Source organism: Alligator mississippiensis, chromosome 3 (assembly GCF_030867095.1).
Source record: "Alligator mississippiensis isolate rAllMis1 chromosome 3, rAllMis1, whole genome shotgun sequence".
In the NCBI taxonomy this organism is placed as follows: domain Eukaryota; kingdom Metazoa; phylum Chordata; order Crocodylia; family Alligatoridae; genus Alligator; species Alligator mississippiensis.
In genome coordinates, this window is record NC_081826.1 from 303585706 (window position 1) to 303600409 (window position 14704).

Consider the following 14704-nt stretch of genomic DNA (forward strand, 5'->3'; position numbering starts at 1 on the left):
GCACCAGTATCTAGGGGAACGTTTGTTCCCCAGAGTGCCCCAAGGGATGATGAGGTCGAATGGTCACAAACTACTTCAAGACCGTTTCAGGCTGGACGTAAGGAAGAATTTCTTTATTGTCCAAGCCCCCAAGGTCTGGAACAGCCTGCCACCGGAGGTGGTTCAAGCGCCTACATTGAACACCTTCAAGAGCAAACTGGATGCTTATCTTGCTGGGATCCTATGACCCCAGCTGACTTCCTGCCCTTGGGCAGGGGGCTGGACTCAATGATCTTCCGAGGTCCCTTCCAGCCCTAATGTCTATGAAATCTATGAAAAACAGTCCAAAGCCTCCTGCAGCTGTGGGACAGTGTATTGGTCAATGATGGGCCAGGTGTTCAAAGTCCGGTAATCAATACGCATACGGAGTTGGCCATTCTTCTTCCACACAATCACAATGCGAGAGGCATAAGGGCTCTTAGATTCTATGATGATGCGGTGGTCCATGAGCTCCTGCAGATGACGCCTTATTTCCGCCATCTCAGCGAGGGGAATGTGCCGAGACCTTTCGCGAAAGGGTCGTGGGTTGCTCAGACGAATGTGATACTTCACCCCCTTAGCCTCCCCTACATCCCAGTCATTCAGGGAGAAAACACAGGCTTGAGCCCCGAGTTTGTCCCAGAGCCGAGCTTTACAGGATTTGGGCACTGGGGAGTTCCCCCCAAAAAATGTTGAAGGGTCAATTGGAAGGGGGTTTGCCTCCTGCTCAGGGCTCACCACTTCAGCTTTCTTTATCAAGGCCACCTTCTGTCCCGGGTGGACCACAATATCTTTCAAGGTTGGGTTAACCACTATCACTGTAACCAGGTCTAGATTGAGCCCTTTTGTCTCAATCACACAATCAGGGACCCTCAGCGCACTGGGTCTCTCTCTCCCAGTGGGGATCTCCACCACCAGCAGCTTATTCTTTTCATCCCTCTCAATCCAATTGCATACAGTAGGCGAAGCCCATTGGCCCTGTGCAGGCGGGAACCCCCCTCCAATTGACCCTTCAAGGTTTTTTCTTTTGCCCCTTCAAAACCCCTGGGCCAAATCATTACCAGATTGGTGAGGAAAGGGAATCCCAAGTCCTCCAATCATTTTTTGCCCTTTCAAAACCCCTGGGCTAGGTCACTGCCAGCTAGCCTGTCACATCAAGGAGAGGAAAGAATCAATACAGAGCTGGGAACTCCCTGAAACTTCACTGTTCAAGGTACAGCAGCCCCAGTTTGAATTAACGGAGTCTGGAGACTGACTCTTGGGACTGAATAGCCCCCCGATCAACTATTCCCAGAGCCCTGTTCATCATGGCAATGAATCAATCAAAATTCATCAAAGGACTCCTGAGACTGCATGTACTCATGGACGTAACCCCTGGGGCTGACAGCTGCCATCCAGCTGCCACCAACGGAGACATCCCACGAAGTCAAGGACCCCTGGATTAAGTAAGCCCAAGAACTGGGGAGTCACCAAAGTCTGCCAGAGAGGGATAAAAGGCAGTGAGGAATGACCCCCAATGCTCCCTCTTTGACCTGATCAGCACCCTGCCTGTCCAGCCAGAAGGACCAGCTGGTGACCCACTTCTGAACTAATAACTCACTGAAAGAAGCCTCAACTGGCCATTGACAGCAGACTCCAGCGCTTGGGGATAGGTATATCTTGACACTGGTGCTTAGTGTTCATAGCTAGCTACTGAGTGTGTGTGTGTGTGTGTGTGTGTGCATGAATGTGTGTGTGTTTGAGAGGATCAGCCCCAAGCTTAATGATCTGACTTTTGCATCCATCTAATAAACTAGAATTTTATGATGTGTTATCAGATTTACCCACCACTTTGGGGTGTGCTCATTTATTAGTGTAGCCCAGGTAACTCTGCTATATACTCCCCTTCTCCAGTTGAAGAGAATTGTTAGCTGGCAGGTGTGCTGTGGGGGAACTACAGACCACTCAGTTTCCCTCCTTCCCTATAGAAACAGGCCAGGACAGTCAGGAAACTTAACTATAGACACATTTATTTACATTAATTTATCACAAGGAAAAGAAATATGGATATAAACATATGTACTATACACACACACACACACACACACACACACGATATCTAAACAAATAACATAAACAATACCCTCTGGGTAAATGCAATAAAACCTTATACCAGTGCTCCAGATACAGGTATGTCACAGGTAAGTATCTGATCTGAAACAGATAAAGGCCAAAATAAACATAGATAGCCAACAGATAAACTATAGATAAGTATGGGTGAACAATAAATAAGCCACAAATAAATACAGATAAACAGCAGGTGAAATAATAGCAACAGGGGTCCCAGAAGAGCCCTAGGACTCTACTCATCTACTAATTTACAAACATGAGAGTTCATAAAATATAAGGCATGACATCACACCATTTATGGCGCAAGAACCCCAAAGATAACCTTAATCCCAAGGGGAAACCCCAATGCCCCTGAGCTTTTCCCAAGCCCTACAAGGAAGCTGGTAACTTTAGGGGGCCCCCTCCCACTGGGACCTCCACATTCATGAGCCCTTAACTAACCAGGGGGACTCCTCCTCCCCTGTGGGAATCTTCTTTTCCCTGCAACTCATGGCTCCCAGGACTGGAGGGTGGCCCTTGTCCTCTGTGCCAAGCTGCTCTTTCACCTGCAGTGGGCTTTGGCAGGGGGTCGTTGTCCCCTAGAACAGGGCTCCTATATGCAGGGCTTCTGGGACCTCTGACTCGGCCCTGTCCGCTGGCCACTCAACATTTTGCTATGGGTCAGTGATGACTCTGAAAGTTATGCTAAGCTTGGGCCTACTCACAAAAGTTAAAATACAGAATAATAATGCTAACTGCATAGTGCAAGAGGATGCAAGTTCATGGCTAGGCCATCTAAGAAGGAATAATGAAGTATCTCTTCCAGCTTCTCTTGCTATATTTAGAATGATTTCAAGCAGACTCTTAGTTGTCTGGTGTGTAACCACATGAAATGTCTATCCTTGATTAATCAGTACGGTAAATATTTCTTTTGCGACTAACTTGCATTTATGTGCAGGAAGACATTCTCCATATGTGATAGATGTCTCCTCCTGATTTAGTATGTTTTTCCTGGCTGTTAATCAGTTTCTTGATATGTTTCAAACTGAATAACCTCTTGTTACTGAAGAAGGTAATTTATTCAAATTAAAAATTTCTGGCAACTAGTAATGAGCAGGTTTTTCCTGTCTTACTGCTGGGAACTCTCTCTTGATTTACACAACTAAAAGAATGCTTTTAAGATGCTAAACTAAGGGTATAAAAAGGCAGTAAAACAGCAAACAGCAAGCGTTTGAGAGCTCAGGTAGTGGGTTGTGGTGCTGGAGGTTTGGAGAGGAGCTTACCTTGGCTCTGACTAGGTTGCCTTGTGTCCCCTGTTTGGGGTGATGAGGGTTTTGTTTGATTTCTAGTGGCTTTGATCTTGTGGGGGAGAAGGATGTGAGGGCATGTTGTGCTGTAGTGATGGAAGATGGGGGAACAGGGTGCTGAAAATTGGTTTGGTTTAGAGTAGCGGGGTGGAGTGGCTGGTTTGCTCTGGTGATGTTTGGCTGGGGGGTGGGGGGGTGCCAGTCTCTGCCTGCGTGTTGCTGCTGCCACCGGCCTCCCTTCAGTTCTGGGAGCTGTACTCTGTGTTGTGTCTCTGGGTGTGTCACTGGTGTTTCTTTCTGCTTTGATGTTGAAAATCACAGCAGCACTTTTTGTTCTTTCTTTGCTCTTCCCAGAGCTGGAAGGATGGGAGTGTTTGCATGTAAATTGGTCCCCTCCTTTGGGAGGGGTTTGCTTGTATCCTCTGTGCCTTGTGTGGGGGTGGCGGCTGTGTGCTGCTTTTGGAGACCGGGGCGGGTGCATCTCTCTCCTTAGTACTATGAGATGTGAATACTGTTTCGTGTAGTACTTGCTTGTTGTTTGGGGGGTGATGCAAATATCTGGACCCTGAGCGGGGAAGAGATCAGGTAGAGGTGAAGTGACCTAGTGCCACCACCATGCAGAAGGAGGTGGAAGAAGTTGGTGGCTGTGTCCCTGTCGTCACTTCTGGTTCTCCTTGAGCGAGGCCTTTGCCTGTCGGGTGGAGCTGTGTGCGTGGACAGAGCCCGCAGCAGGTAAGACGTTACTGGTAGCGGCGTGGGATTGTCTTCCGGTCAGGCAGTCGTTTGCGGTCTGCCCTTCTGTTTGGTAGTGAAGTTTCCTGTGTACCCTCAGGCGGTGCCCATGTCCCCTGCGTGCAGAGGACGGTGAGCAGGATGAGGGAGGGGTGGAGAAGGAACAGCGTGATGCCAGGTGTGGCTGTTGGGGCTGAGCCCTTTCCTAGGGCTGGATGGGGCGCACCTTGGCCAGGCCTGCCTTGGAGAGCTTTGAGGTGGGAGCTGGGTGTGTGGAGTGGGAGTTCTCCCAATGGGTCCTGTCTTGTGTTTGGTTGTGTCTCCTGGGGTTACGGTCTGTTCTGTGCCTTGTAGGGTTGTGGCTTGTGTGGATGCAAGCGAATGCTGGTTCAGGGAGTGGAGCCAAGCTATGCCCGTGGAGGTTGAAGCAGGCAGAGGTGTGTTGGCAGTTTGTGTGGGAGGCCTGTGCTGGTGAGTTGTGTGTGAGGCCCCTGTGTGGGATGGTGTCTGAAGCTTCGTGCTTGCCGGTCAGTTTGTCTAGTATGCGGGGCAGGCACCTTGGGGGTCTGATTTGTGATTCTGGTGCTGGTGGGTCCAGCTGGGGTGTTGTCTTGCTGTGCTTGAGGAAAGCCTCTGTCTTTGTGTAGGGAGTTTTTGGACTTGTAGCGGATTAACTTTTGACATGTGGGTGTTGATTTTTTTGCCCCTACATAGATTTTGCTAAGGTAGAGGATCGGGTCCGTCTCTGCCTGGAAGTTGCTATTGCCACAGGCTCCCCTTCGGTGCTGGGAACAATGTTTGCTGCTTGCGTGTCTGCACGTGCGTGTCTGTCCTGTTACGTTTGTTAGTGAAATCACCGGGGTGTTTAGTTTGGTCCTTCCCAGAAGAGAAGGCGGGAGGGCTGCGTTTGCAGGTGCAAACAGAATCCCCTGCTAGGAAGGGGGAATCCCGGAGAAGGGTCTGTCTGCGCCCCGTCTGCGCTGCGGGGCAAAGCAGGCTGGTGTCGGAGCCCTGGGCGGGAGGGCCGCGGGTGCTAGTAGTGAGGTGCGTGCGTTGCGCCGATGGCAGTAACGGCTTCTCTGTTGCGGGCGGAGGGTTTGTTTGGTGTTTGTCCCGAGGTTTCTGAGGATGATGATGTGCACCAGACTGTGGGAAGAGGGTGAAGCGTCCCAGAGGTGCTGGAGGAGGTGCGGTCAGTCCCTGGTTGCCTGGTTTGAGGCCTCTGGCTTTGTGTTGTGTCTTGGCTGGATCCCTGTGCATCTGTGGTCCCTGTGGTGGGTGGGTGAGTGCTTACTTGGAGCAGCGTGGGACTTCTCTCTAATCTGCCAGTTGCCTCCATGTTTTTGTTCTTGTGTTTTGGTGAAGATTTTCTGTATCTTGCAGGTTTCTGTTTTTCTCCAGCCCAGTCCTGGGTGTTGGGCATTGACTAGGTAGGGTAGACGGCTGGAGATCGATCTGGATGTTTCTGACTGGTGAGTACTGGGTGTCAGAGAAAAGGTCCTTCTTGTGGTGGTGTCTCCAGCATATGCTGTGGCTGCTGTGCTCTGGTCCCAGCAGAGCCAAGCCTTGGAGAGCTCAGAGGTGTGGCCCAGGGGATGGGATTGCATTGTGTAGCTTTGTGCCTTTTCTTCCGTTGTTGGAGTCCCTGGCTGTTGAATGTATTTCTGTTTGCAGGGTCCTGGTCCTTGGAGAGAAGTTTGAGCAGAGAAGGGTGGAAGATGGAGGCAGAGAGGATGGTGCAAGGTGTGTTTGTTTTGGAAGGGGGGTGGGGTGGGGTGACAAGTCCCTGGTGTACTGAGCTTCACGCTCCTGGGCCAGCGATGCTCCGGCAGGAGGTTGTAGCACCAGGGGTGGCCCCTCTCTGTACCGGTGCAAGGCTGTGCCGTTGTCCCTGGGAGTCCCGCAGTTGCCTCGGTGTAAAGAATGGGAATCGCTTCCCTCCAATGTGGGGGATTTCTGATCCTTTGTGCAGGGTTTGCTTGTGGCATGGGTGCAGATCTCGACTCTGTCTAGGCTCTAGCAGGGCAGAGGATTGGGTGTCTGCCTTGCTGATGCCATTACCACAGCTTCCTGCTTCCGTTCTGGGAATTGTCTGGGGGTGTCACTGATGGCTTGGTATCAACATCACCGCACTATTTCTGTCTCTTTTGTCCTTTTCTTTGCTCTTCCCAGAAGTGAAGGGGGAGGCCTGTGTGTGCACATCTAAATGGCCTCCCTTAGTTGGGAGGGGAGAGCTGTGAGACAGGTCTTGCTGCATCCTGTCAGCTTTGTGGGAGCAAAGTAGGGTGGTTTTGGGTGGAAGGGGCCCCTGCCGCCTGTGCTGTGAGGCCTGTGAGTTGTGCTGTTTTGTGGTAATTGCTGCTTTATCTGCAGCAGGGGGTCTTTTTACCAAGACTTTTGGGGCAGGGAGGAGGAGTGCACATTGGACAGAAGAAGAGAAGACATCTTGAAGTCATGAACCATGGAGCTGCCTGTTGTTGGTGCATGGAACATGTGATGGGTGAGAGCTTGCTTTGGGGGAAGCTGTTGCTGCCTGGTTTTGCCTTGGCACATTTTGGCGAGGTTTTACTTGCACATGTTCGCAGGTGCCTGCGCTGTAGCTCTGTCGTGAGGAGCAGGGCAGGGGCAGTGACACGCTGAGGGCTGGAGAAGGAGCACCACAAAGATGGCTGTGGTGAGCAGTAGATGTTGGTGATGATGAGGTGTTCTCTGTGGTGGCCGTGTCCTGCAAACCGTCTGGTTGCTGTGTCGTAGACGTTTCCTCGGGTTGGATGTTGAACACCCTGCCTAGGCAGGCCCGAGGGAAGCGTTTGTGAGCTCTGAGTCTGTGGGTGAGGTGGGTTGGCTGCATCTGCCTGGGGCTTGGGGAGGACCTTCCGCCTACGTTTTGCTTTGCACCTATTTGTCGTCCGTGTTTTGGGCTGACAAGGCACGTGTGGCTTTTCCCCTGTCCCAGAGGCCTTGGTCAGGCGTGAAGTACGTGAGCCAGGAGAGTCGTGCAGCACACACGCAGGATGGAAGTAGAAAAGGGATGGGGGCGTGGTTGGTGGGGAGGGGGTCGGGTGGTGGCTGTATTTTGTTTGGGGGCGGTGTGGGTGGGGTAGGACGGCCCTGGTTTGCAACAGCCTCCTGAGCTTTTTGCTTCCAGGGCAACTGTCATGACCCAAGGGTATGATTTTGTGTGTGCTTCGGCACTGCAGAATTATTCCCGCCACACGGAGCTTTCTTTGCACGGTGCAATTCTCAGTTGCAAAGAGAAAACCCCGGTGCAAAGGAGTTCCCGCCACCCGTATGTAAATTTGTGTCCCACTATTGGCCAGTTCTAAATTATTCCCACATGGCGGCTAGCGACTGGCTTGCTAGCCGTATAAGAGGTTTGAGCAGTTTCCGCCCGAGTTGAAGAGGACTCCACATCCATCTCGTGGAGACTCTGAGCACGCGGCAGAGTAATAGAGACTTTGTGTGTGACTCAGACGAGTTCGGCAGCATGATCAACCACCAACCTCTTCCCGTCTCGTGCGTTAACTTCTTTAGACGTATCTACGGGTTTTTTGGCATGCTTGTTGAGGATATCCAGAGCTCTGTTCGTGTTTGTTTAGTGGAGCCTAGCAAACTCCACGTTTGTTTTGTCTGTAACTGCAACTCAAGCAAGTGTTTCCTGCCTGCACCGTGACCATCGACGGTGTAAGTAAAATAATCTTTAATCAACCGCTACGAGTCTGTGCCTAATTCTAGTCCGTCGTGCCGCATTCCCCAACCCACGTGCCAGGGCTGCTGGCTACAGCCCGCGCCGCGTGCCCCTGAAAGCCTCGGACCGCTCCCGGCCCGCACATGGCGACGAGGATGGGATCCGGGGAAAGCACGATGGAACTAGAATTAGTTAAGAACTGCCCTTGGCAAAGTGGGAGACGCGACGTAGCAAGTGTTGTGGAACTGGAGGCGCGTATCACTTACCACCAGGCAGGCGGAGCGGGTGAAAGGTTTATCAGCGGATGCCTTTCGCTGAAGGGAGAAGAGGGAGCTTCCTTAGACGGAGCCCCAGAAGAGAGGGAGGTGTATCTTCACCCCGCGGCATTCGGGTGTATCATGAATAATGAGCGGGTTTTGTTTAAGCCCCTGAAGACTGTGTCCCTCGCTAGAATCAACCCGGCAGGCGCAGTAAACCCGACCCTCACCCAGGAGTGTGCCCGTTGCTTGCGATGTGCTCGGGAGAGTGAGGAACTGGTGCCGATCAGCCGGTTCCCCCCCTTTATACTAGCGTCTAGATCGAAGGGCCGCGAACTTCCATCCGAACTCTGCGAAGATCTGGAGATGGAGGAACGCGCCGCAGATGAGAGGGTAGCCCCGGGGTACGACGGGGGGAGAAAGTTAACTGCCACTTTTCGTACTATCACTGATTTGATGCAGAAAAACATAAGTTTGAGAGCCCAGCTGCGTATGGCCGTTCAAGTGGTCCAAGAAGCGGCTGCGCAAAAGAACCCTGAGACGCCACTCCAAGATGGCGCCAAGCAAGAGGGAAACTGCGTGGAAGAACCGGAAGAGAAGGGTGGAGCTTCGGAAGAACCCGCGAGAGTTCGGCCGACGACCCCGCCCACCGACGTAGCGTCGCTTCCGGCGACCACGCCTTCTTGCCGACGGGAGGGAGCATCGAGGGGAGGAGTGCATCCGCCCCTCCTGCCAGAAGCAGTAACAGCAGCATCGACTCCCGCAGCAACAGATCAGCCTGTAGCAACAACCAGCCAAGTCATCAATCCGCAGAGTGCAATTCGTGCTGCTACCTATTACGCTCGCACCAGAACCGAACTACAGGAGTTGTGTAGAGAATCAAGAATCCAACCTGAAGAAACTCTAGCTGTGTGGTTGGGACGTTTGGTCGTGGAACTTGGGTCCGACCTGCTGAACCAGGAAGAAGCAAGCTTCTTGGTCAGACAAGCTTCGTGGAGTAGAGGACATGTCACTGACATCGACATGGTGGCGTTTAACGTTCACTGGCCTATTCCACTGCCAGCGCTTGTTGCAGGACTGATCGGTCAAAAAGCCCACGCATGGCGTGACGGACGGCCAGAACATACCGGTGCAGAACAGCTTATGCTAGCAATCATCGGAGTCTCGTACTGTGCCTGGAACCCCAGACCACGTGCGCTGGGACTGACATCACTCCAGCGAATAAGACCAGGGCCTCACCGTCACCTACGAAACCCTGGAACCGTTCCAGTGACCGTTCACAGCATAGATAGTTGTCTTGAGGTTTATGGGCGAAAAAACATCATTGTCCTTCGGATTCTGCTTAACCCAATGGTTAACCAACCTGTGAGTAATCTCCTTTGTCAGTTGCCACGACTGCATATCCTGATGGAGCCAAGAATGTCCAGTGATCTGGAACATCAACGCCCGACCGAGGTTCAAGACGCAAGATGCCGTGAATCCGACCTCCCATCGTTGCCACAGAGAAGACCAGAGGAGCGATACATGTTTGGATTTCTCCTACAGTGTTCTGGACTCAATAAGCGGCAACTTTGGATTTTAGGGGACGCAGGCCAATGGCAACTGGCCTATGAGTTAGGTTTTCATTATCTGGAAGAACTGGATGACGACTCATCAATGATTTTGTCTAGTTGAGTGTACAAGAGAGAGTTGTCCAGAGTAGAGTCGTGTTCAAACATCTGTATTATATGTTTTAGTAGTGATAGTGAGTTTAATTGACCGCCCTGTTGTGCAGTTCCATGTAAAAATTGTAATATTAGTGAAATAACTGTTTTAAGAGAATTCTTTTCGCAGATCTGGAATTCAGAGTACGTGGCAGAGAGAAGCCCCAAGAAGGACGACATCACCGAAGAAGTGAGGGCTTGATGCGCGACTTCGCCATGATGTCCACTGAAGTCCTGATAATTCAGTTTTTTGTTATGAACGTGGTTATGTGTGCATGTGTGTGTGCCGGCTATTATTTAATTCGATCCCTGGAGGACGAACTTTTTATGTTAGCTGATTTTGTGTTTACCCGTTTAGTTCAACGACCCATTATAAGAGCTACTGGCGACCCGAGTGACGAGTGTGTGGTATAATTCAGCTGTGCCTTCAGCAAGGGAGGATGTCATGACCCAAAGGGTATGATTTTGTGTGTGCTTCAGCACTGCAGAATTATTCCCGCCACATGGAGCTTTCTTTGCACGGTGCAATTCTCAGTTGCAAAGAGAAAACCCCGGTGCAAAGGAGTTCCCGCCACCCGTATGTAAATTTGTGTCCCACTATTGGCCAGTTCTAAATTATTCCCACATGGTGGCTAGCGACTGGCTTGCTAGCCGTATAAGAGGTTTGAGCAGTTTCCGCCCAAGTTGAAGAGGACTCCACATCCATCTCGTGGGGACTCTGAGCACGCGGCAGAGTAATAGAGACTTTGTGTGCGACTCAGACGAGTTCGGCGACCTGATCAACCACCAACCTCTTCCCGTCTCGTGCGTTAACTTCTTTAGACGTATCTACGGGTTTTTTGGCGCGCTTGTTGAGGATATCCAGAGCTCTGTTCGTGTTTGTTTAGTGGAGCCTAGCAAACTCCACGTTTGTTTTGTTTGTAACTGCAACTCAATCAAGTGTTTCCTGCCTGCACTGCGACCATCGACGGTGTAAGTAAAATAATCTTTAATCAACCACTACGAGTCTGTGCCTAATTCTAGTCCGTCGTGCCGCATTCCCCAACCCATGTGCCAGGGCTGCTGGCCACAGCCCGCGCCGCGCCCCCGAAAGCCTCGGACCGCTCCCAGCCCGCACAGCAACAAGTCGAGCGGGGGGCTTTTTTGGCCAGGGCTGCTGTGAAACCTGGTGTAGGGCTGGGCCGGCTGGTCCGAGTCTGTCGGACTCCACGTAGAGGAGAAACGACGGATGTCTAGGGAGCTCCTGGGGCGTTTGATCCGGGCTCATCCCTGGCACTTGGGGTGCAGGCCTGGCCCCTCTCTGGGGTGTGTTGAGGCTGAGCACTGGGTTTGCATTCATGCCCCTGACTTGCTGTTGCTACAGGCCTCCCTGCAGTCTTGGGAACAGCGCTATGTCCTGTGTGCCTGGGGGTGTCACTGGTGTCTCTCTACCTCTTTGCAAAATGTCTGCAGCACTTGTTCTTTTTCTGCTTTTGTCAGGACTGGAGGGAAGGCTGTGGTGGGTTTTTTCCTGCCACCTAAAATGGTTTCCACCTCGGGGAGGGGTCTGACTGCACCCTGTGCGCCCTGTTTAGGCTGGGTGGGGGTATTGCCTTTGGATGCTCGGGGGTTGCTTTTGCCCTCAGGGCTGTGAGCCCCGTGTGCCACGTGACTTTTCCTAATTCGTTTTTGTCTTGGTGACATGTACGGGAGTCATCTGGCTGAGGCTCGAGGCTCCTAAGTGGGCATCGGGAGGAAGACGTGGAGACAGCACCTGTGACCTGAGGAAGCTGGTGAAGGAAATGGATGTCGGCGCATTTGCTTTGTGGTTGCCTGGTGTGAGGCTTCTGCCCGTGTGGTGGCCCTGGGCTGGAAGCCTTGCTGCGTGAAGCCTGCGATAGGTGAGATCTGAATCGGAGCAGTGCGAGACATTTGGTCCGTGGAAGTTGGGAGGTGGATTTGAGCGGGCTTGGGGGGAGCATCTCTTGGCCTCCCTCGGTGGTGCTGGTGACGGTCCTGTAGAGGGAAGGGTTGTGGGCTCCTGCCGTTGGCCACAGGGTGTATTTAGGCTTGTCAGACTGTGCTTGCCTGTGGCACTTGGGTGTTGGTCTTGCACTTCTTGGTTGTTTTGGGCCAATTGGGTTTGTGTTGGCGTGCCTGTTTTCAGCCCTCTGCTGTTGCCAGCCCTCTGCTGTTGGCAGAGGGCCTTCGCAGTGCTGGGAATGGTTTGTGTGGTTTCTGCCTGTCTCATCTTTGTTCACTGTGCCTGAATTCACTGCTGCCTGTCTTTGCTCTTTGCTGGACTGAAAGGAGGGGACTTTTCTGTAGTGCTGAAGTTCTGCCCTCTTAATTGGCGGGGAAGTTCAGAGGGGTCTTAATGCTTCATGTATCTTTGGTGGGCATGTGGGTTGCTGTGTGTGCCCTAGGTGGGGGGTGGGGGGGTGCTCTAGTCTCAGTGCTCTGAAAGAGTTAATAGATGTATTATTGTTTTGCGGAAGGGAGGGTGCAGCTGTGTGTTGCTTTGCTGGCTCCTGTGGTGTGGGATGAGGTGTTGGGTTCACGGTGAAGATCCCCAGACCTGGTGCCATGGCCATGTTGGAGGAATCGGGAGGTTACTTGGAGTCCCCTTGCATGGAGTCCTGTGGCTGTGCCAGTCAGAGCTGGGAGACTTGTGGTGTGAGCCGTGTGGGGCATTGTTCCTGTTTTACGGGGACCTTTTTCCATGGGCATTTTCATTGGGGGGGGGGGGGGGTCCTTCTCTTTCGACACGTCTAGCTTTGCATTTTTATTTGAGGGGTTTTCTTTATTTGAGGTGTTGGACTACTGCTCCCTGTGTGGTGAAGAGGATGGGCTACAATGACTGGAGGCCTGGAAAAGGAGCGGTGTGGCCAGGTACGGCGTGCATTTGACTCTTGGGGCTGGAGCCTCTCGGTAGCGGCTGCGTGGCGGAGCCTGCAGTTGCCTTGTCGAGGCGGCTCCCTGGCTGCAAGTGGAACAAATTGCCAGAGCCCAGTGGCTGGTGGTGTTGGGATGCGCGGTATGTGTAGTGCTTGCCTTGCTTCCCTTGTGCTGAAAGTGTGTTCTGTGTTCTTGCCAGGGTCCTGGCCTGCACGGAGGGAAGTAGGTGAGAGGACTGCATCGTGGAAGAGCCGTGGGACAGTGTTGGATGACAGACACGGACCGGCAGGATGTTGCCCTCTATGTTGGAATGTCCCTTCTGTATTGGGATTCTGTGTGGGGGTGTGGGTTGGGATTGGGAGTGTCCTCAGCTTTATGATCCTGGAGCCAGGGGTTTTGTAAGTACTATGTTTCGGTCAGTTTGTCTGTGCTGTGGGTGGACCTAGGGTGACCAGAGGTGAAATCCATTCCTGTGACCCTGCAGTTGGACCAACACCCAGACACTTGCAGGAACTGCTGTGCAAGCAGGCCCAGGCCTTTCAACTGTTGAGCACAGCGATGCTTGAGCAAGCTAGTACGGAAGCAGGAGGGCCGGCCGGGCGCGGGGCTCGGGCTTCGTCTGCCTGAGTCAGGCCGGCTGGGCGCGGGGCCTGGGCCTCGTCCGCCTGAGTCGGGCCGGCCAGGCGCGGGGCCCGGGCCTCCTCTGTGGCTTCTGTGCTAGTGAGGTTGAGAATTGCAGTGCTGGGGGGTTGGTGGTTTTGGACCTGCTTGTGCAGGGTTCTTGTTGGCGTTGGGGTGCTGGTTCTGCCAGGTCAGAGCAATGGGTTTTATTCTGCCTGGCTGCCATGTTTAGTGTCCTGCAGGGCTGGGAGCCTGTTGTAGCAGTGTGTGCTTGGCTGAGCAGGAAGGAGGACGTTGAGGGTCTCTTGGGCCTGTGTGGTGTTGCTGGTGGTTGTGTTTAGGGGTGGGGTGGGGTGTGAGGGGTTCGGAGCCCAAGTGATGGCCCCTGTGGAGGCGGGGAGTGGAAGCAGAAGTAGGTGTGAAGAGCCTGGGTGCTGGGCTGAGTGCTAGGTGGAAGAGGTGGCAGGAGGTTGTGTGGGGTGTGGCTTGTGCCTGGTGCGTGCTTGGTTGGGTGAGAGGGGTGTGAAGCTGCCTGCCTGGGTGTGGTGGGATTGTGCTCTGCTCTGTTGCTTGTTTGCTTTGGTTGGTGTTGTTTGTGTGTGTCCTTGCGGTATTTGTTTTCTACATGTTTGTTGTGATGCTCTCCATATTTTCTTCCCGGTGGTTTGTTTTGTACACGGTTGTTTCCTCACCTCCTGTCTGCTGAGCTTTTTGTGTGTAACATGTAGAGGCACTTGTGGGCCAGCCTGGAAAAATTAAATAAAATAAAGGAGATACACACACACACACAAACACACACACGTTTCATTGCAATAACAGAAAAAGGAAGGTTTGGGTGGGGGTTTAAATCAGAGAACTTGTTGAACTTCTGTATTCCAGCTCATTTCTCTGAGGTAAGGATCTCTTGGCTCACTGAGCAGAGAGAAGGGAAACTGAGTCATGGCATGGGACCATTGTTCTTTCCTGAAGTTGCCTCAGGAGCAGTGGGTGTCATCATTGGACCATACACCCCTACTCCCTTGAAACTTTTCTGCCAAGCTCCTCTTGGCGTTTTTAGACTGAGCTGCTTCTGGGATCAGAGTATCTGGAGGGAGGAGTAATGTTGTGGAATGTAGCATAGCAAAAAAGAGGTCCTTGCCATGGGCTGCGACAGACCCGTGGCACTTTAGCAGTCACAGAATATAGTTCTGCATTGAGGGGCCTTGTTTGACACCTAAGGATAACCATTCAAGACGATAATTCCCAGATATTGCTTCTGAGAGTAGGAATGGGGGAGGAATGTATTCATTTTTTGTTGTTGTTGTTGCTTTTAGCTACTAGCGGTAAGTTTTTAACTGAGGATGTCCTTGACTGATCTCAGCATATCCAGTGCTGCATTTGTGCCCATTGCTGCTCAGTACTGGCATCACTTGT

General features: G+C 52.4%; 1 protein-coding gene across 1 annotated transcript; it reads left to right on the forward strand.

The window, feature by feature from the left end:
- The first annotated feature begins 7223 nt into the window (after positions 1-7223).
- Positions 7224-14087, forward strand: LOC132249684 (uncharacterized). Its single transcript, XM_059725448.1, has 3 exons — positions 7224-11673; positions 12585-12664; positions 12870-14087. Exon 1 carries the CDS (start codon positions 7977-7979, stop codon positions 9762-9764), a length of 1788 nt encoding a protein of 595 aa, XP_059581431.1. The 5' UTR covers positions 7224-7976; the 3' UTR covers positions 9765-11673; positions 12585-12664; positions 12870-14087.
- Positions 14088-14704: the final 617 nt, after the last annotated feature.